This window comes from Coenobita brevimanus, chromosome 50 (assembly GCF_032717465.1).
Source record: "Coenobita brevimanus isolate Jiangsu-jjx chromosome 50, ASM3271746v2, whole genome shotgun sequence".
Taxonomy (NCBI): Eukaryota; Metazoa; Arthropoda; class Malacostraca; order Decapoda; family Coenobitidae; genus Coenobita; species Coenobita brevimanus.
Genome location: NC_137003.1, coordinates 8,200,794 through 8,228,595, shown reverse-complemented (window position 1 = coordinate 8,228,595; position 27,802 = coordinate 8,200,794). Strand labels below are relative to the sequence as shown.

Below are 27,802 nucleotides of genomic sequence, written 5' to 3'. Positions count from 1 at the left end.
ATTCTCCAATATCTGCCATGCTGCTTTGCGTCGTCAGCTGACTGGGGTATTTGTTTACATTCGTCAGTACGGCTCGAGTACTGTTTTTGCGGGGCCACTTTGGCTTAAGCCAAAGAGCGAAGCCAGGCTTCAGCCTCAGGCCTCACAAAAATGCGCCTATAGTAAATGATTTCCCGAATTACAGCAAAATCTTCAGCATTTTCCCTTTTCGTTAGCCTAATACAGTGCATATTGTTAGGCGAGATATTAGCATTTGCCAACTATTCTCCCCCCCCCCTCTTAAAAACGCAACTGTTATCATTTCAGCTGCTCTCCCTGTTATGGTTTTACATGAGCAATAAATTTCGGAAATAACGGGCAAGATTAATTTAATGATAATTAAAAGGAAGAGGGTAATTAACAGAATAGCTAACAAAACCAAAACAGAAATCGAGCCGTAAAAAAGGCATCCCCAGAAGGCCGAAACCACCACTCGACGTGTTGCGGCTAAACGTAAACATTAACACGCTGCCTTGTCTTGCATCGAGTGGGTATGATTCTTTATCTTAAAACGGTTGGAATATTTATCTCCAGACTGCTAAGAAAAGTGTGTGATCATCTTAACACACTGTACAAGAAGAATAACTAGGCTAACCGTGATTCCTTACAGTAGGCTTTGTCCTTTATTACTGTCTTACAGTCAACCCAGCCCTACTGTACAGTTTACACACGTTATAATCACCTTTACAACACCATACCGAGTGTGTTATCCAGCTGGAATTTCTTATCAGTTTCCATCTCAAGATCATGACAAATATCTGTTATTTACGCGAGTTTCAGTGAACCTCTGATGATGCAGTTTGGAAAACACCTTCATGAACATAGCCCACCGTTGGTTGCCGAAGTTAAATGTTCAGGACTACAGTAGCCTAGTCTTAGGCTCCTGCCCCCTAGGCTCCAAGAGGCTCAGTATGTGATTGGCAGCCACAGTTTCGGTAAACTAACTGTTTACATTGAGCAGCAGATTTATCTTACCAGTTTTCATAATTTTTATGGTGGTATTGATTGTTTTCATTGAAAATCTACCAGTAGAGGATCTCCCATGCATTTAACTTATAGCTTAATAATTTTTATGGTGGTATATTTAGATTGTTTTTGGTGAAAATCTAGATCTCCCTTGCACATAATTTAGCTGACCATATTTATCAGTTAGCTGTAAAGTTAGCCTGATAATCACAATGATCAGTTTACGAAGTGGAAAACACCTTCATTACAGTAAGCTGTATAGTTAGCCTGACAATCACGCTGATCAGTTTACAAAGTGGAAATCAGTAGTCCTGATGCTCTGAATGATAAAACCTTGGCAGTTTTACTTGGAGACTGTGACAAATGCTGCCCATCTTGGTCAGCTTTCAGATCAGTTAAGCCCCAAGATCAATCAGTCGCCTGTCATTTCATGGTAAATTAGCCCAGCTTAATCTAACCAAACTACCTAAACTGTCTTAACCTAACCAGAACATATTGGAGACAAATGGAGTTTTGATCTGAATCGTACTCAACCCCTGGGCGCCACTGCTGCCGTGAGTCTGTACTTTAACCTTACTGCTCTTACTGTAGTGTCATTAAAAGTATTTCTGGAATGTGGGTGTCATAAATAAATTTTACAATTAATAAACTATATCCTCATCATAAAATTACCGGTATCCACATTTGTTAATGGGAGCTCTCCTAGACTTCATCCTTGCTTTCTTTTGATATTGTTTTCCTGTTTATTCCCACATTTTGTTTTCCAGGCATGTGTTTGTTTCTCAAACATAATGGCAAAGACATATAAGAATATACTCATCTTTACTGAAATGTAGCTAGCCTAACTGCAAATAATCTTAACCTAGCACTAATCTAACCTAACCTAATATTAACCTAAAAGTAATGAAACAGTGTAACTTAACCTAATGTGATTCTGCATGACCTAACCCACTCTGTCCTATCCTATCCTATCCTATCCCATCTTAACCTATCCTATCCTATCCAATCCTACTTTAGCCCAGCTCAGCCCAAGCTAACAGTCTGATCCAACTAGACTAACCTAACCAAACCTACCAAAGTGCAAAAGTAAGTTAATTTTGATATACAGGTGGTCCCCGACTTACAAGCTGGTTACATTCTGAGAAATTGATTGTAAATGGAATTTTTCGTAAGTCAAAAATACACCTAACCAACCGAACATCATAGCCTAGCCAAGCCTACCTTAAATAAGCCTAGAACGCTTACATTAGCCTACAGTCGGGCAAAATTATTAACACAAAGCCTATTTTATAAAGTGTTGAATATCTCATGTATTTATATAATGAATACTGTACTGAGATCGGCGATTGCAAAAGTCCAAGTTCACGTGGGATGGCCATTACGGGCTGGTTCCAGGACAATTCGCCATCACAATAAAAACAGGACAAGTCGCCGTCTGGACAGTTTTCTTTCAGACAATTCCCAGTCAAATCATGGGCAATTCCCCATCCGTAGGCTGAGAATCTCAAACTTTCTTAATGTATTTATATACACGTAAGATGTGTAGGTTATTGGTATAATTTTAATGTATGGTATATCAATTGATCACTTAAAGTTATTAGACAATTAACCCTTTCAAGCACGGACTCGAAAGGAGTCATTAAATACCATCCTGTACGACGCACCATGATGCACATCGTGTCAAACAAAGGAGGACACAAGTTTCCCACCGATGTTTGTCATATTTTTTTTTTACCCAATTCATGTCATGGTGCGCTACAGGTTGTTAAACAATCTAACGACTCAAACCACCTGTCCCTGAGAAGGTTAAATAGGCGTAAATGCTAATGTTTCGTATGTAGCCTAATGTAAAACAACAAAGTGAAAGCTGTCGTACATCACCTGATTCGCATTTCAATATTATACAGTAATCCCTCGTTTATCCGGGCGTAATAGAGCCAAAGGCATGTCTGGGTAGTGGCAACATATGGATAATGAACATTAATCCTCTACTATACCCAGACCCTACCTATACCCACCACCAACCTATACCTAATCTATTTGTAGGCTACAGTACCTATGCATAATTTGGCAGTGTTTGCCTGTCATTCAGGCATTTTTAAACATCAAAACACACATAGGAATATCCAGAGTAATGGTTAACACCAAGAAAACCATGCTGAAAAACCATTGAAAACCAAAAAACACCCCACCTAAACACTACTGTATGTACAGTACCCCTCCTTATTTTGGCAGTGTTTTCCTGTCATTCTGCCATATTTAGACATCAAAACATACATAGGATTATCCAAAATAATCTTCAACAAGAAAACCATGCAAAAAAAAAACACTGAAAACCAAAAATCACCTTACCTATACACCACTGTATGTACAGTGGTGTATTTGGCACTGTTTTCAGGTCAGTCTGCCACATTCAGACATCAAAACACTCATAGGAATATCCAGAGGAATGCTAAACACCAAGAAAACCATGAAAAAAAAAAACACTGAAAACCAAAAAACACCCGACCTGTAGGCTACATGACTGTATGTACAGTACCCCTCCTAATTTTAGCACTGTTTTTGGGTCAGTTTGCCATAATTAGACATCAAAACACACATAGGATTATCCAAAGTTATACTAAACAGCAAGAAAACCTTGCAGAAAAAACACTGTAAACCATAAAACACCCTACCTAAACACAACTTTATGTACAATACCCCCACTAATTTTGGCACCGTTTCCAGGTCAATCTGACATATTTAGACATCAAAACACATATAGGATTATCCATATTAATGCTAAATATCAAGAAAGCTTGCATAAACAACAAAAATCCACACACAAAAAAACTGACAGTGGTTTGAAAATCTGTTGTCTGTGAAGAGTGATCGCACCTGGGGCTGAAAAAATATATCACGGCCAAATATGCCACTGGAAATTGGTTATATTGGTATATATGGTATACCATCATCTTCATGGTGTTTATACTATAGGATAAGCTAATAAAGACACACAAAACTGACAAGTAAAAGTGCAAAAATATAGCAAGAATAAAGTGTTCAGGAGTAAAACTTACCTTAATATAAATTCCCATCATCCTAATGCAAAATTTTGCAAACACCTTTCAGGAGTTAAGCATATGTCTAGATGCAGAATTTCATGAGGTTTCTTGTGGGTTTTGCGGAATTTTGATGTGACCAGTAGTAGTCGAATAAATCACAAAAATTTTTGAAAACTCACAAGTCAATGTTATCACCACAGTGGAAGGTAGGGAATAAGAGAGTGATGGGGGAGCCGGGAGGGTATGGAGGAGGGATGGGAGTTAGGGAGAAGCGAGGCTGTGGACAGGATTCTTCCCCTTCTGTCAACAGATGGACGGGTGCTTTTGCCATACATTTACTCATGGCTTGCGGTCTGTTAGATGCCAAGTGGCCATGCGGAAACACAACTCACCGTGACCGGGGGACTTTTGACCTTCAGTAGAGAGGCAGATGGCAGCTGTCACCGGACACGTACTCATGGCTTGTGGTCTGTGTTCAACGGAAGTGGCAGTTGGGAAAGACTTAGCCCGGTGGCCGCGCAATATTGGACATTCAGTGAGGAATGCGTACGGACGTTTTGACACTGCTTGTGGGTTACAGTCATATTACTCGGGTGCTGGAGGTTCATTGGGAGTGACAGGACAAATATGCAACTTTGACCATTAAGTACAGGGGCAGACGGACATTTTAGGTCTGGTTGTGGGTTACGGACTACTTCCCACTCATGGCTTGAGCCCAGCAGCCAAGATACCGAATGTTTGAACATGTCGGCTAGCCGGCCGAAGTTGTCGGGGACTTTTACATCTGGATAATAGCAAGTAATTTTGGATAATGGTTTAAAAGAGCCAAGGTCCAGCACCTGGAAAATGAACACGTCTGGATACTGAGCATCCAGATAAATGAGGGACTACTGTTTTTTTTTCCGCTAATACTGACCATTTGATGCCACATTTTACGTTTATCTTAAAAACAATAAACCATCAACACTTTTATAATCCATATACAAGAAAAACTGGTATACTTGCTTAGTAAATTGATATGTAAATAAATGACGAAATTGTCCCGGAACTTACAGGCTTGCCACCATCATGCTGGCCAATTGAGTTTCATCTCGGGAGTATTTGGTTTCCTCCTCCTTTTCGCACCAGTAGCAGGAGAGGCAGATGGGCATTTTGTAGACATGATGGATGCTGAAAACACAACGTAGATTCAGGGGGGTATCCAAAAAAAACGCTGGCAACACAGAACGTTGTAGAGTATCGTTTGTCTACAATAGCGATCGCAAACAGACTGGGGGATATGGCTGAGTGGCTCGCTGCCAGCATCACTCGAGAGTATCGTAAACATCATTAAACACAAAAATAATATGCCTAGAACTCACGAGAGATATGGACAATGAGTCTTTCCACTAGTCAGGCCAAACATCGAGGAAAAAAGGGAGCACAGAGTGTAAAAACTCCCGCTTTTGTGCCGTCATCCACCCACCCCAGTCATCAAAACCCTCTGCGATTTTTAATGATGTACTGTATATAAGTACTTTAATTGTTTAAGCCCTCATTGCTGCAGTATGCTTCTTCAATCTGTAGCATGGTGGATGTGTAACATTCACTGTGCTATCTTGCATACTATCATGGTGGTGTGAGGAGCTTTCGCACATAGAAATTAATGGATGTGCAGGTTTCTCCACTGTCAAATAGTCAGGAGGAGGTTTGCAAGCAGCTCAGAATTTTTTTTTTCCTCAGGAATTTTGACCACATTAAATTTGTTGTTTTGACAGTTCATCATTCACCTTTCCAGAGTGGATACTGGTAACAGTTACTCTGAAGGCTGTGTCTGGCTTTTTATCTCAATTTTTACAAATGTGTTGCTTGTGGGCACTTCATGGAGTTCTCATGTGGAACATTGCTGATTTTCAAAATTAATACAGGTTCTCTCTTCATTCTTAATAGTCATAGAAATAACTGTCACGGAGTCCTACAGCCTTCACCAGTCATAAACCGTGGAGATAGCTTGCAGTGTTTCTGTCACCAGAAGCAACAGTACCACATCGTTGCATAGGTCATGACCATACAGTATACAGTATGGAAAACATAGCAACCCCCAGTTTTACAATGAGGACATGTTTGAACAAAGCCATCGCATTACAGGTTATATACCGAGTCTGTTATAGCATGGGTTTCAAGGGGTTACATTTTTGGCCAAGGGTCACCTATGCAACAGAGTCTGAAAACAAACTCCCTACTCACCACAAATGGTAGTTATTTCATTTCACTGCACTTCACTTGCCCCTTACCACCAAAAGTAAGTAAAAATTAGTTTAAAACTCACCTGAGGTGGTAGTTACTGTATTTCACTTGTTACTTGAACTCGAACACCGCATTATGGTTCCATTACTGACACTGACACACCTGATAGTGACCAAGTTCAAAGGCCATCTCAGAACAAATAAATGACTAAATGATTGTTTGTCAGTGATTATACAGGATACTTTCAATATAGTTGTGCTAGTTACCAAGCACATTATACCGTATATCATGGTATGAAAAATTGTACCATTTTTATTGTACTGCACAGTAAAATACCTATACACTGTGCTTTATTTTGTGGGGGAAGTTTAAGAAAAAGTAAAATATATGGCAGGGCATCAATACCTTCATTTTTCACTAAGGTAACCACCTGACCGTCAAATTTTAGAAAGCTTTGTTTACCTCCAGACCTCACACTTTAGCATGTCTCCCTACACAACTAGCAACATGCACTTATGACTGCTCACTTATACTGTTGTACACTGAAGCCATGCATGGAACTTAACTAATCTTCCTCAGCATTTCTAGATGTCTAATGCTATATACAGTAGGTAACCATGGAACCAGCAGATCTCCCTCCCCCCCCACAGATTTTCTCATTTTTATTGGAAGTATTGCTGGCCCAATCCTCCCACCCTAGTTACCTTCATAGCTCTGTAGACCTACATTGAGGATGGATGTCTTTTGACTGTAGAGCTTTTCTTTAAACCAGATCCTTCCGATTTTATGCAAATTAAATCTGGCATATCATGGAACTCATGTAAAGAAGGTTGGTGCCTAATCTTCCCCACCAGAGGCTTCCCTGGGCATTCTTCCCATACCCTGGCCCACACTCCCAGCCATCTACCACACAAAGCATTCTCATTTCTTTCATGCTGGTTTGGGGCACGAGTGACGTGAGGCAGTAGGCATTGTACTTGTACGTACCACACAGTAATGATGCCATTCACCACTAGACTTCATTGTAGGGAATGGCTGGCGCTAATTTATCATTCTGACGTATACTTTTCGTAACTATTTGTTAATAAAAGCATTTTTACTTTTCTGTGTTTCTCTCGGGTACTTATTGCATTACAACAAGACCATTTAGCACAAAATCTATTTAAGACGACCTCTCAAGGAACCTATTCCATGTTAAATCGACATTCTATGGTACATCATAAAATGAGGGTTTACTGTACATCTTTTGAATAAATTTCTACTGTAAGGAGTATAGACGTCAGGGGAAGGAGATAGAGGATCAACAACAGATTAAAATTAGGGACTGAAGCCAAAGGTTGAATTTTGAAGTCAAGATTCATCAAAAGAGATTAGATTCTTGTCAGCTGAGGAAGCTCCCCAACACCTCTTCCTCGGTGATATATTTTGCTTAATATACCTTACTATTCTCCTTTGTGTATTTAAAGCATTAGCACAAGAGAGTAAGAAGAAAGTGGATGAGGAGTTTGAAAGGAGTTTGAGTGTAAAGTGGAGGAAATGTAACAAAATGTTCTGGAAGGAGGTAAGGAGAGAGAGACAGAGTGATAGAGAAGGTAGCATGGGAGTGAAAGGTAAAGATAGCACATTGCTAGTGGAGAAGGGAGAAGAAGTGGTCAGATGGAGAGAATGCTCTGAGGAACTGTTAAGCATAGTGAATGGAAGTAACATGAGTATAAGGGGCTGGGGTATGGCTGGCAGAAGGAGTGAGATGAGAAGGGAGGAAGAGATCAATAGAATGGAAGTAGTGAAAGCAATGGAAAAAGTCAAAATTGGGAAAGCCTCAGGAATTGATGGCATGTGTGGTGAAATGCTGAAGCAGAGAGGAGAGATTGTACTAGAAAGGATACGGAAGATGTGAAGATTGGCCTGGGAGGAAGGTAGATCCTGGAGGATTGGAAGTCGGGTGTAATTATTCCCCTCTACATAGGAAAAGAGGAAAAAGAAGAGTGTGGTAATCATATGGGCATTTGTCTTCTTAGTGTAATAGGAAAAGTAATATGTATATGGTAGGATACTCATTGACAGAGGAATTAGTTGGAGAACAGGGAGGTTTTAGGATGAGAAGAGATTGTGTAGATCAGATATTCATCCTAAGGTGTTTAGTGGAAAAGTTTTTTAAGAAGGGAAGTTGTATGGAGTCTTCGTGGATTTGGGGAAAGCTAATGACAGAGTGGATAGACAAGGAATGTGGAAAATATTAAGAATATATGGAGTGAATGGGAAGTGGTCGAATGCAGTGAAGAGTATGTATGAGTTTGCTAGGGCTGCAGTGTGTGTGGATGGTGCACTGTGTGAATTTTTGTATCTGAATGTTGGATTGAAATAGGGTTGTTCAGTCTGTATGAGGATGGAGTTATAAAAGAGATGCAAGGTAGGGCAGTGGATGTTGGAGTGGCCTTAATGTGAGAGAGCAGTGTGTGGAAACTTCATGTTCTGTTGTTTGTGGATGATACTGTATTGTTAAGTGGAGTGGAACTGCAGGGCTGTGTTTGGAATCTTCATGTTCTGCTGTTTGTGGATGATACTGTATTGTTAAGTGAAGATGGAGGGGAACTGCAGGGCTTGGTTAATGTGTTTGGAAAAGTGTAAAAGAAACAGAATCTAAATGTGAATTTAGAAAGGGTAAAGTTGAGGTCTTCGAGAGAAATTAAGTCACTGAATGTGCAGTGAGGCTGGATGTTAAGGAAATGGAAAATGAGTGTGTGCATTTCAGTACTTGGGTAATGTGATTAGTACGGATGGAAGTTTAGAGGATGAAATGCTTGAGAGGGTACAACAGGGGAGAAAGGTTGCTGGTTCTTTTAAAGCAGTGTTGATGGAGCCAAGATTCCATGGGCTTGAATGATGAATGAATGGAAACAACGCCCTCTGGATTGGGCAGACTTGGGCTATCTGGATGTTGCTACCCGTCACCCTGCCCTAGGATGGGAAAGGAGGTCTGGATGATGATGATGATGATAAGAAATAGGGAAGTGAACATGGAAGTAAAAAAAAAGGGTGCAGCATGATAGTATTATGATACCCACCCAAAAGTGTGGAAGCAAAGCATGGACCTTGTTGGAAGGACACAAGTCATGAGTAAGAACAGTGGAAATGAGTTCTTTGAGAGGAGCATGTGGAGTTACATGAGAGAGACTGGGAGATTAGGAAGAGAAGGAGTGTTTTGGTGTGGAGGTGGATGTAATAGAAAGCATTAAGAGAAATATGTTGAAGTGGTGTGGCCATGTAGAGAGGATGGAGAATGAGTGACTAACAAGGAGAGTGAGTGACTAACAAGGAGAGTGTATGTGAGTGAGGTGGAAGGGAGGGGGGAGACTGAGGATGAGATGGAGAGATGGAATGGAGAGGTATACGAGAGAAGGGGGGTGTGAGTTGGGGGGGAAGGGCAGCATAATGGCAGGGAACAGGGAGACATGGAGGCAATTTGTTTGTGGTCATCCCTTATGGGATTAAGGCATTTGGCTGTAGATAGATGGATAGAAATACCAACATACTCAAGATAAATAAATGTACTGAAAGATATCAAATACTCATACCCATTACTAAACCTGTTAGGAAGATGTGCTAGTGAGCCTTCTCAACTGCTGAGAACATGGGCCTAATAACAAAACCATCTTAGTGGAAAAGAGGAAGAAGTAAAATTATCAGAAAGGTTTTGTCTAAAGTGCCAGAAAGGACAGGATCAGTTCTTAATGGAATCACTGATTGCAGATCGAATGGATGAAGTTGTTTCTGGTAAGACAGAACAGATTTATCATGATTCCAGGCAGACAAAAAGCACATATGATTCTTGGATAAGTAGGCACCACTGCCTTTTGAAAGCTACCACCTTGCTGTGGACAGTACGAACTTAGTTAAGCATAGGTCTATCTATCTATCTATCTATCTATTGCCAGACGCCTCAATCCCGTTTGGGGTGGTCACAAACAAATCGTCTCCAAGTCGCCCTGTCCCCCGCCATTTCACTGCCCTGCTCCCAACTCACACCCCCCTCTCTCATATACCTCTCCACCCCATCCCTCCCTCTTCCCCCCTCCTCGGCCTCCCCCTCCCTCTTCCCCCCTCCACCTCACTCACATACACTCTCTTCGTCAGTCTTTCACCCTCCATCCTCTCCACATGGCCAAACCACCTCAGTGTGTTCCTCATAACGCTTCCTATCACATCCACATCAACACCACAACGCTCCTTTATATCCTCATTCATCAGCCTGTCTCTCCATGTGACTCCACAGGCTCCTCTTAAATAACTCATTTCCACTGCTCTCACTCTTGACTTGTGTCCTTCCAACAACGTCCAAGCTTCACTTCCGTACGTTAGAGTTGGTATCACAATACTGTCATGTAGTAACTTTTTCACTTCCATGCTCACTTCCCTGTTTCTTATCACTGCTTTCAAAGAACCAGCAACCTTTCTTCCCTGCTGTATCCTTTCAAGCACTTCACCCTCCAAACCTCCATCCTTACTCATCACACTACCCAAGTACTTAAACGTACTCACATTTTCCAATTCCTCACCATCCAACCTCGCTGTACATTCACTGACTTCACCTCTCTCAAAGACCATCACTTTACTCTTCCCTACATTCACCTTTAGATTCCATTTCTTACACACTCTCCCAAACTCATCCACCAAGCCTTGCAGCTCCCCTTCGTCTTCACTCAACAACACAGTATCATCTGCAAACAACAGTACAGGGAGTTTCCAAACACTATCCTCTCTCACCAGGGTCACTCCAACATCCACTACCCTACCTTGCACCTCTTTTATTACCCCATCCATGTACAGATTGAACAACCATGGAGACATGACACATCCCTGTTTCAACCCAACTTTCAGAGAGAAAAATTCACTTAGTTCACCATCCATACGCACTGCAGCCTTCGCACCATTGTACATACTCTTCACAGCATTCAACATCTTCCCATCTACTCCATATATTCTTAACACTTTCCACAATCCTTGTCTATCCACCTTGTCTTATGCTTTCTCCAAATCCATGAAAGCCACATACAACTTCTTTCCCTTCTCTAGAAACTTTTCCACTAAAGATCTAAGAATGAATATCTGATCTACACAACCTCTTCCCTTCCTAAAGCCTCCCTGTTCTTCTCCAACTAATTTCTCTGTTCTTTCTCTAACGCTGTCAATAAGTATCCTACCATACACTTTTCTTATTATACTAAGAAGACAAATGCCCCTATGATTACCACACACTTCTTTTTCCCCTTTTCCTTTGTACAAGGGAATAATTATACCCGACTTCCAGTCCTCCGGGACTCTACCTTCCTCCCAGGCCAATCTGCACATCTTCCACATCCATTCTACTCCTATCTCTCCCCCATGCTTCAGCATTTCACCACACACTCCATCAATTCCTGGGGCTTTCCCCGATTTAACTTTCTTCATTGCCTCCACAACTTCTATCCTACTGATTTCTTCCTGTCTTCTCACCTCCCTCCTTCTCCCAGCAATTCCCCAGCCACTTATACTTGCATTACTTCCATCCTCTACATTCAACAATTCCTTAAAGTGTTCTCTCCATCTGCTCACTTTTTCTCCCTTCTCCACTAGTAATCTACCATTTTTATCTTTCACTCCCTTGCTAACTTCACTTCCACCCTGTCTTACTCTTTTCACCTCTCTCCAGAACATTTTCTTACAGTCCCTCCACTTTACACTCAAATTCCTTCCAAATTCCTCATCCACTCTCTTCTTACTCTCTCTTACTAATCTTTTCACCTCTCTCTTTCTTTCTACATATAACTCTCTCTTCCGCCTCTCAACTTCTTCCACGCCCCTATTTCTCATCCATTCATTGTATGCTTTCTTCTTTTGTGCCACAGCCTGTTTCACCTCTTCAGTCCACCACGCTGTTCCTTGCACCCCCCTCCGTCTTCTCTTCCTTCCACACACCACATCACATGCTGCACATATTTCTTCTGTAAATATCCTACACACACCTTCCACGTCTCCCATCTGCTCCAATTCATATTTGCCCAATCGTTCCTCCACTTCTCTCTTATACTCTGCCTTTTTCTCATCCTCTTGTAACCTTTCCACTCTCCTTGCAACTACTCCTTCCTCTCGTCTTTCCCTTCTTCCATTCCTCCATCTTACTTGAATTCTAATTCTGGCCACCACCAAGTAGTGGTCAGAAAGTCCACTCCCCCAACCTCCATACACTCTTGCATCCTTTACACATCTTCGCATCCTTTCATCCACACACACATAATCAATCATTGCCTTCCTTTCATTCAGCATAGGTGAGTTGGTTAAAAAAAATACACCAGACTAGAGGTTTTCATGAAGAAGGAAAATGTCAGCATTATAATTTTATTTATTTATTGACTGATTGATTGATTTTTGTTGTTTACTGTACTGTATTTTTTTTTCCAGGTACAGTAATCACCAGCAGAATGAAGTCCGGTAATGGTCACATTATCTGTGTCCCAGGACAGAGGATATGTGAGGCTGGTGGTACCCACATAGGTGGTGAAGGAACATATACTTTCAATAAATACATCTATGCCTCTCTGCCTGGTCAAGTGAGCATAGTGCCACGAGGAAACATTCATGTTGTCACGGTAAAGTTATTATCCAGTACAATCTGTGTTGGCCTGCCAGACATTGTATATTTTTGGTCAGTAGAAAAGTCTTGAAGAAAATATTATGGGCTAATAATCCTTCACCTTTATCATTCTTTTTCTGTGTCTGCTGTCCTCTCTTCCTATTTCTCCCATCTTTCCTGTCACTTTTTATTACTCTTCTTTCTTTTTAAAGTAGCTTTACGCTGAGTGACAAGCCTAATGATTTCCTGTAATCAGGAAACCATTTACAACGCTGCACAGTAACCATATAACCAATCCACGTGTTCTCTACGTGTTAACAAGTGGGTTTGTGGAGGGTTTGTGCCCCTACCTGTAAAACCACTAACTCAAAGACAAACGACTACCCCTTATGGGATTATGATATCTGGCTATAGATAGAGACAGCTAGAGTAATTTTTTTGAAGTGCCTGTACTGTATTGTATTATAATTATAATGTGCAGATAATTTTTGTAGCTAAAACCTATGTCTCTTACATATCAGACTGCATACAGTATAACTTTTGAATTATCATTCCAGCGATTTATCACATAATGAACAGTCATATAGCGAGCCCAGACTGTTTGCAGTTTTCACTGAATGTGCATGCAATTCAGTTTATAGAATAATTATACAGAAAGTTTGAAGTTCTAAATCTGAGTCATTTTTCTGTTACCAGTACTTAAGCCATAATAGTTAGCGTTTCCTGAAAAAATTGAAAACATCAGCCATTGTGAAGTCATTCTCTGCCTTGGTCTCAAGGCCTTTCTGTAACACCCAAGGAGGTCCACGAGGACACCTTGGATATTTGGAGTTCGTTGTGGGTGACTGCATGGACAAGTTCTTAGGAAATACCCAGCTCGGTGGCAGTGTAAGACACAGCTGCTTGTCCATCTGCCGCGATGATTTCATGAACCTTAGCAGTGGTTTCCTGTGTGTTGATGGTGACTTGCCTTCCGGGTTGAGGGTTGCCTTCCAGGCTTTCCCTGCAATTTTTTAATTCAGTAGTTTTTTTTCTTTACCTTGCTGGACAAACGGGCATCCTCCCTAAGTGTGGCCACCATATCCTTGTGGGCCCCCTTGGGTGTTGTGTAAAGCCATTGAGACCAGGGTCATGGATAACCGCACAATGGCTGACGTTTTCCATTTGCTTAGGAACTGCTGACTTTCAAGGATTAATTATCAGTGACAGAAGAGGGGGGAAGAGGGAGGGGGAGGCCGAGGATGAGATGGAGGGATGAGGTGGAGAGGTATATGAGAGAGGGGGGTGTGAGTTGGGAGCAGGGCAGTGAAATGGCGGGGGACAGGGCGACTTGGAGGCGATTTGTTTGTGGCCACCCGAAACGGGATTGAGGCGTCTGGCAATAGATAGATAGATAGACAGAAGAACAACTTGTTAATAACTTCAAACTTTTTGTAAATACTTAATAAACTGAATTCCAAGCACATTCAGTAAAAGCTGTATAGTTCATTTCCTACCAATGGCCACGTACTTATCAGTCACCCCTCATACTTATCAGTCACCCCTCGTAATGCCACGAGAGGCATGGATTGGTCTTTTATCCTTAAATGATACGGACTAATATTCTAACCTCAGGTTCATGCACCGCAGTGAGATATTGTAGGAGCATAGTTTGGTCATTCATGCTTAAATATTCTGAACTATGATAGCCTAACCTCACTCATAAATCTCATACAGGATACAGTATTGTGGGGCTAGCAGTTACCTGGTATCCACTTAGTTAACATCAGATGGCATTTTAAATGTGTATATGGGTAAATATACACATGTTTTTGTATTGTGCACCATTTCCCCCAGTTTGTATTAGGTTTGCTTTATTCTTTATTTTTGTCATATCTACTGTATACAGGCAGTGCTCAATAAATGTTGGGGTTATGGTCTAAAATAGTCCAAAGTTGTTTATGGTATATAATTTATGCAATAAATTTAACGAAGTGGCAGACCAGCTTTCTAGGTAGCATTGGAACTTCTGAATGGGCCGTTTTCTGTATTTCACTGTGGACATCTGTGCAGAAGAATCTTGAAAATAGGTTCCATAGTGAGTCCTTTCTATATGCTTTTTAGGTGAGCTCCGGGCAGCAAGGTACAGTGATGCCTGAGGCTGGCAGCGTGGTGACATGTCGAGTGCTCAACGTCAACCCTAATCTTGCCACTGTCTCCATCATCTGTGTTGGACCCCACAAGCTCCACACCCCAGTCTCCGGGACAATCAGGAAGCAAAATGTCAGAGATCATCAGATTGATATGGTGAGCAGTATTGACGTTCTTCATCTCTCTGTGCAGCATAAAGACTTAGTGCATTTCATTTAACCTTGTTAATCGGGTGATATACTCTTCTGAGTTCATTGTGCTACCTTCACATAATTTTATTATTTCACAGATACTGATTTCCGTTAGTCTGGCCATCTGGCCTCCATCACACTTAGGTTTCTGTGCAGTAACTTTCGTAAATAGTGTCCATTTACAGTCAGCTTTGCTTCAACAGTTGCACATTTGAATATACTGGATGGGATTGAAAAGGGGCGTTATTGGTGACATTTGATTGCTTTGTGTGGGAGGAGGGGAGGGGGGGGAATGCCAAATTTTCTTTTCCCAACTTATGAGTGTTTGCTGCTAGACCCATAGCACCCATCAAGCAGCAAACTCTCATCCGTTTTCTGTCCAGCTCTCTAATGCGAGAGTTAACCATTACTCCCAGTCCTTCATATGTGCCACCAGTCAACTCTGGAACTGTCTTCTTCTGTCTGTATATTCTACTGCCTATGACCTCCAGTCTTTTAAATGCAGTGTGTCCAGGCATTCCAAAATGAATGGACCTTGATTTCTATTGTCTTGTTTTTGTTTTTCTTAGAGGGAACAATTTTCAGGCTTCTAGCACTTGGTTCCCTCTTCTTTGCATTTATATTAAAAAAGAGAAAAAAAAAAATCCAAGTAAATATGTTATAATTTGCTGACATATGCTAAGGTGACAAATTTAATATATATTCTGATTCCGAGTGCCCTCTCCCTCGCTTCATCCAGTAATGGTTCTGCAGACTGATATATGATGAAGTGAAGGGCACAGATTCCATGAATTTGCCTGTGCACCATAGGAAGCTTTTTCATATTAGGGGATATTGAAGGCTATATCTAACCCCTCCAGTTTGAAAAAGTCTCACCTGAGCTTGATTAAGTTATGTAGATATCAAGAATAAAATGAAATACATACCATTGGGCTAAGTGGTATATTTACCTGCCAAGATCTTAATGAAATGGATGGTGTGAATGACTCTAGAGTTAGACTGTGGGGATACACATGTGGTTACAGCTATTGGAGGGAATGGTTTGAAAATTTGAATTCAGAATGACCATATTCACTCCTGATTATTTATTACCTGTCACTGACATTTGGAAAAACACACTCAATAATGACTATAAACATTAGGTTTCAGTGTGATTATCATCAAAGCTTTCACAGTGGACAAAGGATGTTAAGTGTGCAAGTATTAATGCTAAAGAACAGCTGAGAACTCCCTTTGTAGGTATGGGGTAGGTGGACCGCTAAGCCTCAGATAGGAGCATTCTCCTACATAATGAAATTTGGAGGTAAAGTGTGTATTGAATAATTGAAAAAGAATGAAGTTAGTTTATGGGAGTTCAATGGAGGTATCCTGGAGATATCATCTATTTGGTGATTCCATTACAAGATTGCACCACATGGGGGATTCATTATAGAGATAAGTTCTGTTATTTCCTCCATCCTCCCCTATACCTTCCTTAAGTAGCCAAATTGTTACCTCAGTATCACATAAAATGTTAGCCTAGCTGTGCTAGATAATAGAGGTATCTGAAGTTTTGTCGTGGATAACCACCAGTGGTACCACCACAGGCATACCTAGTTCTGTGTTTTATTTGTGGTGGGAAAGGAGTTGCCCTGAGTTAATAAAACTTGCAGTATTTAAAAAAAAATAAAATTTCCATATTGTCATATAATCCTATCGTCTATAATGTCTCTAACATGGTTGCATGTGTTGGCCTAGGTTACAAAATGGCAGGTGTCCATGCCACTCGGTCTCTGACAGCCTCCCTATTCAGTCCCTTTTCCCTGAGGCCACACCCTGTGACCTCGTTCCAGGTCTTTTTCTGTCTGCCTCTTGCAACCCTACCTCTGACGTTCACATTTCTCACCTTCCACACCCAATTGTCATCCTCCATCCTCACAGCATGCCCAAGGTATTTTAATATACCCCTCCACATCACAGCATGTATACACTCCAGTCTCATCCTTTCACTCAACTCCTCAGTCATAATCCTAGCCCCCCCAGGCCTTGCATTCAAGGACGAACTACATATCCATCTAATTATTGTTGTTTCTGTATGTTTGCACTTCCGAATATCCCCTTCATTTACTGCACTGGTCTCACTGCCATACAGCATTACACTCCTAACACATACAAAGATCCCTTAGCATGGAGGGAGAGCCCTCTCAGTGTCAGGAGAGGCAACAGCCCCCTGAACTTCCTCCAGTCACTCCTTATGCAAGCCACAGAGCTAGCCCCAGCCCCAACCTCCAGCACACAGCATGTCCCCCAGATAACAGAATTCCTCTACGCACTCATGAGACTCACCAGCAAAATTAATCCATTCATACCTGACACTCTCCATACTCTCCCCAACACACTGCATTCACGAAATAATCATTATCTCATGGTCTGCCTCTAATACCACTACATTTCATATGGACCCACTTATTACAAACAGTGCACAGACTGAGGGGTCTTGTAAATACAAGTTAATTTCTTATGTGGTAATTCTGTTCCAAAAGCACACTTCATAAATGATACATGTGAAGATTAATTTCATTTCAAAACCTAGCAAAGCCCTCCTTTTTCCCATAATATCTAACCTTGTATTTCCCAATAGACCTAGTTACTTTACCTTTGCCCAATTGCCAAACTGCTGTCTAAAATCACTATTGACCCCACCCCTGTTTGTACAAGGTAAACTGTGCATCATGAATCTTTATACCATACTAAGAAAATGTAATGCACTCTGTTATAGGAACACAAGCTTTCCAAGATTGTAACCAAAAATAGTAGCCAGCTACATATTGTTCAGAAAAACTTGTGATATTATAATGAAAACTGCCCAACTTTAGTCTGATATACTCTTCACTTATAATTAATGCTTGGAAAGAAAACCACCTGTAGTATGCTTTTATATATATATATATATATATATATAGATAGATAGATAGATAGATAGATAGATAGACATTATATATATATATATATATATATATATATATATATAGATAGATAGATAGATAGATAGATAGATAGACATTATATATATATAAAATTCAAGGAAGAAGGAGCCAAATGCTAGAAGCCTGCAAGATTGTTCCTAGAAAAATAATTCACTCATTCATTCATTCATCATCCAATCCTACGTTGCTCCATGAGGAGCGTAGGAGCCCAGGGCTAGGCAAGTTGGTCCTGATATTTAAGATGAAAGTGACCAGCCTCACTCATCCCTGAGTAGCATTACGTGAGCAATAAACCCCAACCATCCCTTGGATATAAACCTTCACTGTCTCAATCCAATTGGAGCACCTTAATTACCCATTAAACCACCAGGTGCCATAATATGGTTATATGGTCACCACCCAGCATAGTAAATGGTTTCCTGGTGTACAGGAAACCATTTGACTTGTCACTCAGTGTAGAGTCACCCAAGAAAAATAAAACCAAGATAATAGAGAACCAACTCAAGATCCATTTATTTCAAGACACCTGGACACACTGTGTTTAAAAGACTGGAGGTCATAGGCAGTTGGAAATATATACAAAGGAAGACAGTCCCAGAGATGACTTGTTGCATACGTGAAGGACTGGAAGGAATGGTTAACTCTTGCATTAGAAAGTTGGACAGAAAAGGAATGAGGGTTTGCCAGTAGACAGTTGCTGTGCTCCCACCCTAATGGTGGAGGGATGCAAGCAGACAGTTCAGAGGAGCAGTGACCACTGAAGTAGCGATAGAAAAGGGAATAAGATGCAGTAATGCGGCAAAGAGACAGAGGTTGAAGGGAGTCAGTAAGAGGAGGAGAGTTAATGAGACAAAAGCCTCGACTCCACCTTGTTAATAGTTGTATGTGGGGAGGCTCCCCGCACATCATAGCTGTACTCAACACAATGGCACACAGAACCCCTATATGAAGTCAACAGCTGTGCAGGGGTAAAGAAAGCAAGAGTTGTCTAAGTGTACCTCATCTCTTGGAAGCCGATTTGATGCTAAAGGAGCAGGTGATAAAGAAGAGGACCTATGCACGTGGGAGGAAGATAAGTTGAAAAACTAAGCAGTGAGGGATGTTTTCTATAGCGAGATGTGTAGAACTGTGGCTGAACAGGGAGCTGTTGACAGGAGTGTAAATGAACAGTACAGAGCTCTCAAGAACAATCTCTTGAGAGTTACTGATTCAGTGTGTGGATGAACAAGGGGCCCCTCCATGACATAGGGTAACATAGTGGTGGGATAAGCGTGTGAGACCTGTAGTTAAGAAGAAATGGCCTTTTCGAGAATGGAAAAAGGGTGCTAAAAGAGGAGAATACTTAGCTGCCAAGCATAGGGCTAGAAAGGAGGTATACTGGGCAAAATCTGAGTCTCAAAGACTTTTACTGGATAACCTAATTACAGTAAAACCCCACTATAACGGACTAATTGGGGCCCAGGCCATTCCGAAAAAAGCAAAATTCCAATAAAAGCAACATCCGAACTTTCCCCTGCTAGCCCGGACTTTTTCCAATATATCAGACATTAGTCCGGATCACACAAATGGTTTTTTAACTATTTTCACTACCACTGCAGCACTGTACTGTATTATACATTCACTACAATAATTAATCAAATGTTATAATATATATGATAGTACAGTACTGTACTTTACACTGATAAACATGTCTTTTATCTACCTTATTGTGGTGAACATAGCTGAAGTGGTCTGGCAGTCCGCACTGCTTCTGGCTTTATTGGACTTCTTCCGATACATAAGAATTTAGTCTGGTAGCTCCTTGATTCCGATAACGGCGAATTCCGGTCCTTGGTAGTCCGTTATATGGAGGTTTTACTGTAGTGCTGAAAGAAAAAACATGATATTTAAGCTGACAAATCAGATGAGAAGGGAAAACAGGGATATTTTAGGTGAGCAGTGCAAAAAGAATGAAGAGGGAAAGGTAGTAGTGAGCAGTGAGGATATTAAAGATGCCTGGAGAAAGCACTATAGAAGGTTGTTGAATGAGGAGTTTGATTGGAATAGGGAAGGTTTGTCAGCAGATCTAGTGTTTGGCCCTTGGCCTTTGATTGATTATACTATTGTGAGCAGAGCAATAGACAGGATGCAGTTAAGAAAGGTGGCAGGTGTATCTGGGTTGACTACTGAAATGCTGAAGGCCTCAGGAGTGAGGTTAGTTGCTGATTCGATAAATATGATTATATATGAGTTTGTTGTTCTAGATGACTGACTGAAGGATGTGATTGTAAATGTGTACAAGGGAAAGGTGATGCCCTGGAAAGAGGAAATTATAGAGGTATAAACTTTTTGGACCAGATAAATGAAGGCGGTGGATAGAGTCCTAGCAGGTATGATTTGGGAGAGAGTGAATATTAGTGAATATTGATGAGATGCAATTTTGTTAGTGGTAGGTGGGGGCACTCACCATCCACTCACTGGATGTAGTGCTGCTGTCGGGTGTCTGCCCTTTCCTGTCCTCCATTCTTCTTTTCTTTCATCCTCTTCTGTTTTTCTTTCCTTCATTCTTTCCTTTGTCCTTCTGCCTATTGGTGACTTTATGCTCCCTCTTCTGTCTTTCCTTCATTCTTTCCTCCTTCTGCCTGTGGGTGACTCTACTCTGAGTGATAAGCCAAATAGTTTCCTGTACACCAGGAATCCATTTACTACACTGGGTGGTAACCATATAACCAAATTTTGGTGCCTGGTGGTATAGTGGGTAATTACGGCACTTTATATCCAGGGGGTGGTTGGGGTTTATTGCTCATGTATTGCCACTCTGGGATGAGTGAGGCTGGTCACTCTCATCTTAAATGTCAGGATCAGGACCAACTTGCCTAGCCCCAGGCTCCTACACTCCTCAGTGGGGAATGTAGGATTGGATGATGGGTGGATGGATGCAGTTTGGGTTTATGCAAGAGTTAACCGTTACTCCCAGTCCTTCATTTATGCAACAGGTCAACTCTGGAACTGTCTCCTGTCTCCCTCTGTCTGTATTTCCTACTTCCTATGATCCCCAGTCTTTCAAACACCATGAGTCCAGGCATCTCAAAATGAACAGATCTTGAATTTGGCTGTCTGTTGTATTGTTTTTGTTTTTTCTTGGAGGGAATGGTTAGCAGGTTCCTGGCCTTTGGTTCCTTCTTCCTTGCATTAAAAAAAAAAAAAAAATGGGTGTGGAGGGTGAGAGGTGTTGTGAACGTCAGAGGTAGGGTTGTGATAGGCAGACCGAAAGAGACCTGGGCCAGAGTCACTGAGTGTGACCTCATAAGGGACTGAATAGGGAGGCTGTCAGAGATCGAGCAGCATGGAGAGCAACCATGTGGTGACCAAGGCTGACGCATGCAAACATGTTGGAACTATTAAAAATGATACAAAGTAATACATAATATGACCTTTCCAAGATGTATTCCGAGCGAATGAAACTCCAAGTGTCTTTAAAGATGATGCAGGTTTGAGTTGGATATTGCAGAAGATTAGAGGATACTCCTGTGGTAGATTTTGATGAGCTGAAAGATGTAAGAACTGAGTCTTTGATTCATCAAAAACAACAAGACCACTTTTACCCCAATCAGAGATATGAGCCAAGTCAGGCATTAGGGGTCCCATAGCCTCATCCCTGGTTTGGTTAAATAGCTGCCAAGATGGATGCCGTGGGAAGTGGTTGGAAAGGTGAAGGTGGAGTCTTAAGTGTATGAGTGAATAGGGTTTGATGTACAGCTTAGAAAGTCATTGATGAACAGGAGAAATAGAGTTGGTGATAGGATAGGATCCTGAGGAACACCACTATTTGCTAGCCCCAGGAGATGAACAGTGGCAGCTATAGAACGACCAGAAAGGAAGCTAGAGATAATGGCACGGATAGAAGGATAGAAACCGTAAAAAGGCGATTTGGAAATTAAAGATTTATGCCAGACTCAGTCAAAAGCCTTTGAGATGTCCACTGCAATGGCAAAACTTTTGCCAGAGTTCCAGGAGGAGGAGGACCAGGAGTCTGAAAGGAAGTTGGGAAGATCGCCAGTGGAACGTCCCTGGCAAAACCCATCCTGCCTGTTGGAAAGAGGGTTGTGATAGGAAACGTGCATTAAAATTTTCTTTGTTAAGAACAGATTAAAAAACTTCAGAAATGCAGGATGTTAAAGCAGTTGGACTGGGAATGGTTACCCTTCTTTGGGACAGGCTGAAAGAGAACAAACTTTCAGCAAGAAGGAAATGTACAAGTTGATAGTTAAAGGCAAAAAGAGTTACCTAGGCAGGGTGGAAGAACAGAAGCACAGTTCTGGAGGACAACAGGAAGGACCCCATCAGGCTAATATACCTTGTTAGTATTGAGGCCAGTGATGGCAGAAAACATCAACTGAAGAAATTTTAATGTCAGCCATGAAGAAGTCAGAGGTGGGGAGGGAGGGGGCGGGGAGGACCGCACCAGAATCATCTAAGACTGATTTGGATAAGAAAGTTGGAGCAGAGTTCTCCTTTATCAGTAGAAAAAACGGCTACAGAACCATCAGAGCAGAAAAGAGGAGGGAAAGATGATGAATTAAAGTTAGAAAGGTTTTTGGTAAGGTATGAGAAGGAGTTTGAAGAATTTGAGTCCGAGAGTTCAGAGCATTTAGTATGAATGAAATTACTTTTTGCAGAACAAAGGACAGACTTAGCACAGTTATGGGCAGCTACATAAAAGAGCTGAGATTCAGGAGTGGGTTGGTTATGGTACATTGTTTAGGCCTATTTTTTGTGGACAGCATTAGAACAAGTGTGATTAAGCACACTCAGATGGCTCTAAGCCATGGAAGCAATAATCATTCCAGGGATGATCAAAGACGTACTGCCTGAGGGCCTCCGAATCAGCAGCGCCAGTGCCATAGCTGCCACTTCGTAAGGGAGCCCACAGACCGCACTGGAGTGATAGGACAGGTTTAAGGTGATTAGGTTGTAATTGGTGGAGCCCAACAGAGAGAAAATATTAACAGCATAAGCAGAAGGATTAGTTGTAAGTAAAAGGTCAGATATGTTGGAACTATCTCCAGGGCAGTCAGGTTGTGGATAGAGCACTGTACAAGCTGCTCTAGGTCATTAAGGATAGAAAATGTGTAGAATCGTTCTCCAGGCAGATCCGTGAAAGGAGAGGAGAGCCAAAGGTGGTAGTGAACATTGAAATTGCCTAGAACTGAGATTTCAGAGAGAGGAGAAATCGAAAGGATGTTTCATCGAAGAAGTAAGATAGTAAAGGAATTTTTCATAGCAGAATTAGGGAATAATTACACAGCACATACATATTTAATTAAACATTGTCAGGATAGTCAAAGCCAGAGAGTAGCAAATTCAGAAGATTCAAGTTCAGGAACATGAGAGCAAGAAATGTTGTTGTGTACATATATATCATCAGTTGTGTATTTTTTATGTTACCTTTGTACACCTTTCAACAAGTTGTTTATAAAGAGGATTTGTGACTAAATAATAAATCAAAATGGAATCACAGTAAGAAATCTTCATACTGTTATATGAAAATACTGTATATATTTGGGAGAGTGATGAAAATTTAAGTGTCAGAGTGTAAGTAAGACCACCACAAAAAATCTTCAGTGTACAATTACGTTGTGGATCTTTTCAGAGTACAGTACAGTACTCTTATGTAAATGGAAAGCAAGTGCTATCAGAGGTACCATATGAAAGACCAATTTGTCTAGCAGGAAGGTTATCATTACCCTCTCATATTAACCTTTGCACACATCCACAGGTTGAGATGTACAACTGCTTCCGCCCAAATGACATAATTCTGGCAGTTGTCGTGTCATTGGGAGACCTGCGTCACTATGAGCTCTCGACAGCAGGCACTGAGCTTGGGGTGGTGACAGGGCGGTGTGAGGATGGCCACCCACTGGTACCTGCTTCTTGGACCACCATGAGGTGCGTTTGCAGGACTGAACGCAGGAAAGTGGCCAAAGTCATGCCACCCAAGACATTCTAAGTTTGGCCCATGGGCATAATGTTATAACCCCTTCAAGCTCTTTGTTATGTACTGTATATGTGTTTTATTTTGCTACCATCAAATATAACTCTGATCAGGGGAGACGTTCAAACTTCAGAAGTGTGACACAGCCTTCAATAACCCTTTTACTACAAGAGACTTCCCCTTAGCTGAAGAAAAAAAAATGTCTGGAGGAAGCAAGATGAAACCAATGTAATGCATCATTATATTCAAGGTGTTAAGAAGAAAATGGGCTGTAGATTTGGTTTTACAGACTGACATAGATCCATTGCAGTGCCTATGTTCATGACAAATATGTAAAGTTCAGTAGCTTGTTACTTTAGCACAGTAATATCTCATTGGAGCTCTAATCACACCATTTGTAATGGGAGACATTATCTCATCAAGGGGTGAGGTGAGGGGGCCACTACATTTGCATAGAAATGCATTACTAAAGAAAGTAGAGAGTGTGGCTTTATGAATACCTGTACTCTAAATGAGTGGGTTTTACCATACAGTATATAATTTTTGGAGGTTTTATGTGTTTTTCATCAGCTTTAATAAGCTCAAGTACAGTATCCAGGACTAACATACCCTATAGTGAAATGGCTCCGTAAGAACTCCAAATAAGGTATTGCTGTTTAGTTTTTTAGACATTTCTGACATTATGTTGATTTGTTGGAAATCCATCATTGACAACTTTTGCAGTGAAACAGTATTATAAAATTTCATCTTTCAGTAAGTGGTATAAAAGACATATTAAGGCTGAAAATATCATAAAGGTTTGGCAGGGAATGTGGGGATCATTTGATACAGGTTAGTGGAGAAAGCAGGGTAAAAGGACTGCAAGATAATTCATGGCTTTTATGGATGTGGAGAAAGCCTATGATGAAGTGAACAGAGGTGAATAAAAGTGTTTATGTATTCATTGTGTGGACAAAAAGAGAAGGATGAAAACAATAATGAATGGTAAAGAGTGAAGTATCCCAAATCTGGTCCATGCAGAACATGATGTACCGGTACTGTTGCCAGTAGTGAGCAAGTGCATTGCTGACTGTTGCCGAGTTTTGTTGGTGTTTCAAATATTATGCCTTGAAAGTAATTGTAAATAAGAGTAACATGTTGAAAGAGAATACACTTCAAAGTGTGAAGCAGAAAACAGACATTTGAGTGATGTTGGGGGAAAAATTGCATCAAGAAATCTCAATACCCACAATAATGTTACATGTAAGATTTTCGTGCAGCATGGTAACAAAAAGTCAAGACGTAGAACAGTGGCCATAAAAAATTAAGTCTAGGAAAGAAAGAATATAAAAAACTCAAAATAACTGTGTAAATGAGGTCTAATATTAAAACGTACATCATCTGAAACTTATTGTGTACTTTATCCTTCTTGCCGATCTCTCTCTCTCTCTCTCTCTCTCTCTCTCTCTCTCTCTCTCCTTCATATGAGGTTGGTGGATGGGGTTTAGTGGATGGTCAGGTGGGTTAGGCAAGATGGGTGGACGGCTCATCAAGTGGGGTTGAGTGAATGAATTGATGAGTGAGATGGGTGGGCAGGTTTTGTGTGTACAGGTTGGGTGGCAAGGGCAGACAGGTAGGTGAGGTAGGTGGAATGGATGGGTGAATGGGAGATGGGTTGGGTGGATGAACAGGTTGGGTGGGAAGTGTGGGCATGTGGGTGAGGCTGGAGAGATGGATGGAATAGGTGTGTGGTTAAACGGTTGGGTGGTGTGGGTAAATAGGTGGGTGAGCCACTGAGGGGGCAGAGGGAGTGAAGTGGGCCAGTAGACAGGATGGGGAGGCAGAGTAACTGGGAGGAGTGGGTGAGTAGGCATTAGGCATAGATATGGGGGAGTGTACATCTACCCCAATATTTTTGGCAGACAAACTTGCATTTACTGAAAGAACAAAATTATATATCAAAATATATGCATCTTGTTGCACTGGCACATGTCTGTTATATTACTCCTTTGGCTGAAGCAAGCAAAGTGCATTTTCATTTGATTATTAAAAAGACAACTGATATTTCTGCTAAGAATTATGTACCCCCCCGTCCTTTTTCAAAGTACTGAATGCAGCCCTGCGCATGGTGGACAGGTGGAAATTGTGGGTGAGGGTCGGTGGACAGGCAGAATACGCACAGTGGTTGGAGTGCAGTGTTAAGGCTGGGCAGGTGGGTGTATTTGCCAGATCGTGATTGGTAGGACACGTAGTGTGTCCCTTAATACGAGGCCTGGGAGGGCTAGGATTGTGATGAAGAGTTGAGAGGAAGGATGGGGCTGCAATTTATTGGCATTGTGATGAGGAGGGGTAGACTGAGACGGTTTGAGCATGTGGAGAGGAAGGAGGATGACAATCGGGTGCGAAGGGTGAGAAGTGTGAACGTCAGAGGTAGGATTGCAAGAGGCAGATCAAAAAAAAGAACATGGGACAAGGTCATAGAGTGTGGCCTCAGGGGTAAGGGACTGAACAGGGATGCTGCTAGAGATAAGTAACGTGGAGATCCGCCATTAGGTGACCAAGGCTAAGTATGCAAGCATGTTGGAGCCTTTATAAACAATATATACAATACGACGATTCTCTGTCATTCATTTCCTATTCTTTCTTTTAGTTGTGTAAGAAGTATGAGAGTTTTGTAAATACGTGAAAGATAGTTTCTGTGGATTTTATGAAAGTCAGGCCACTAGATTGTTGCGTGTACCTCCTGATAATATGTTTCACATTAATATAAGTTCCATATTATAGTAATAATGCATGTTTTTCACTAAACACATGCTGCCAGTGTTACTTGCAGGTTGAAGTACTTGCACTGAACTGGAGGTTTTGCATTATACAATACCAGTACTGTTCTCACCTTAACTTGGCCCAAATATTGGTGTTTGTTTCAGTGGCGGAAAAAGACAATGATCCCTCCTTACACACTTTCCATAGCCTTTCTTGACTAGCATTATATTTTTGTTATTAATCCATTTTTATACATCAATATTCATGATGGACAGACGGGTAATTTTGGGCCAAGATCGAGTAAAAAGAAGTATATTGCTCATATTTTAAATTAATCCTCTGAGGATATTACCAACTAAAAGAAAGTTTTAATCTGCTGTGGTTCTCTTTTGTACTCCGCGCTCGTGACTCGGCTATTTAAATCTATCTCATCAATAATCCACTCGCTCATGATACCTCTTTTTTTTTGTGTGGAGGAAAACCTTACCAACAGCATGAATTCATCCTCGTATTAACAGGCTGTGTGTGTGTGTGTGTGTGTGTGTGTGTGTGTGGCGAAAATGATGAATGTTTTAGTTTGTGAGGAAGCGTGTCAATAGTGTTAGCTTAAGATGATTTACATTAATAGGGTACATGCATATTTTCATCCCCCGTCCCAAGGTATGACATGAAATCTATGACATACTTTCTTTTGGGTTCAGCAAACTATAGGACACAAGAAAACAACTTGATTACAATTTCCCAAAAATCTGTTATATACATACACATATATATCGTGTGTGTGTGTGTGTGTGTGTGTGTGTGTGTGTGTGTGTGTGTGATTAATATTTAATATTCTCTGGAGTGGGAGGTTAGGTTGGTAGCACGGAAATAATCACCTTAAAGTTTGTTGACAAGCCTGAGAACCTGCAAAT

General features: G+C 41.1%; 1 protein-coding gene across 2 annotated transcripts; it reads left to right on the top strand.

Moving 5' to 3' along the window:
• Positions 1-485: 485 nt before the first annotated feature.
• Csl4 (exosome component 1 Csl4) lies at positions 486-25,520 on the top strand. Of its 2 annotated transcripts, none has more exons than XM_080272161.1 (4): positions 486-530; positions 12,714-12,862; positions 14,989-15,171; positions 23,931-25,520. In XM_080272161.1, exons 2-4 carry the CDS (start codon positions 12,734-12,736, stop codon positions 24,159-24,161), a joined length of 543 nt encoding a protein of 180 aa, XP_080128287.1. In that variant the 5' UTR covers positions 486-530; positions 12,714-12,733; the 3' UTR covers positions 24,162-25,520. The 2 variants fall into 2 exon arrangements, with proteins under 2 accessions (XP_080128287.1, XP_080128286.1); XM_080272160.1 differs by having other exon boundaries at positions 12,714-12,901.
• Positions 25,521-27,802: the final 2,282 nt, after the last annotated feature.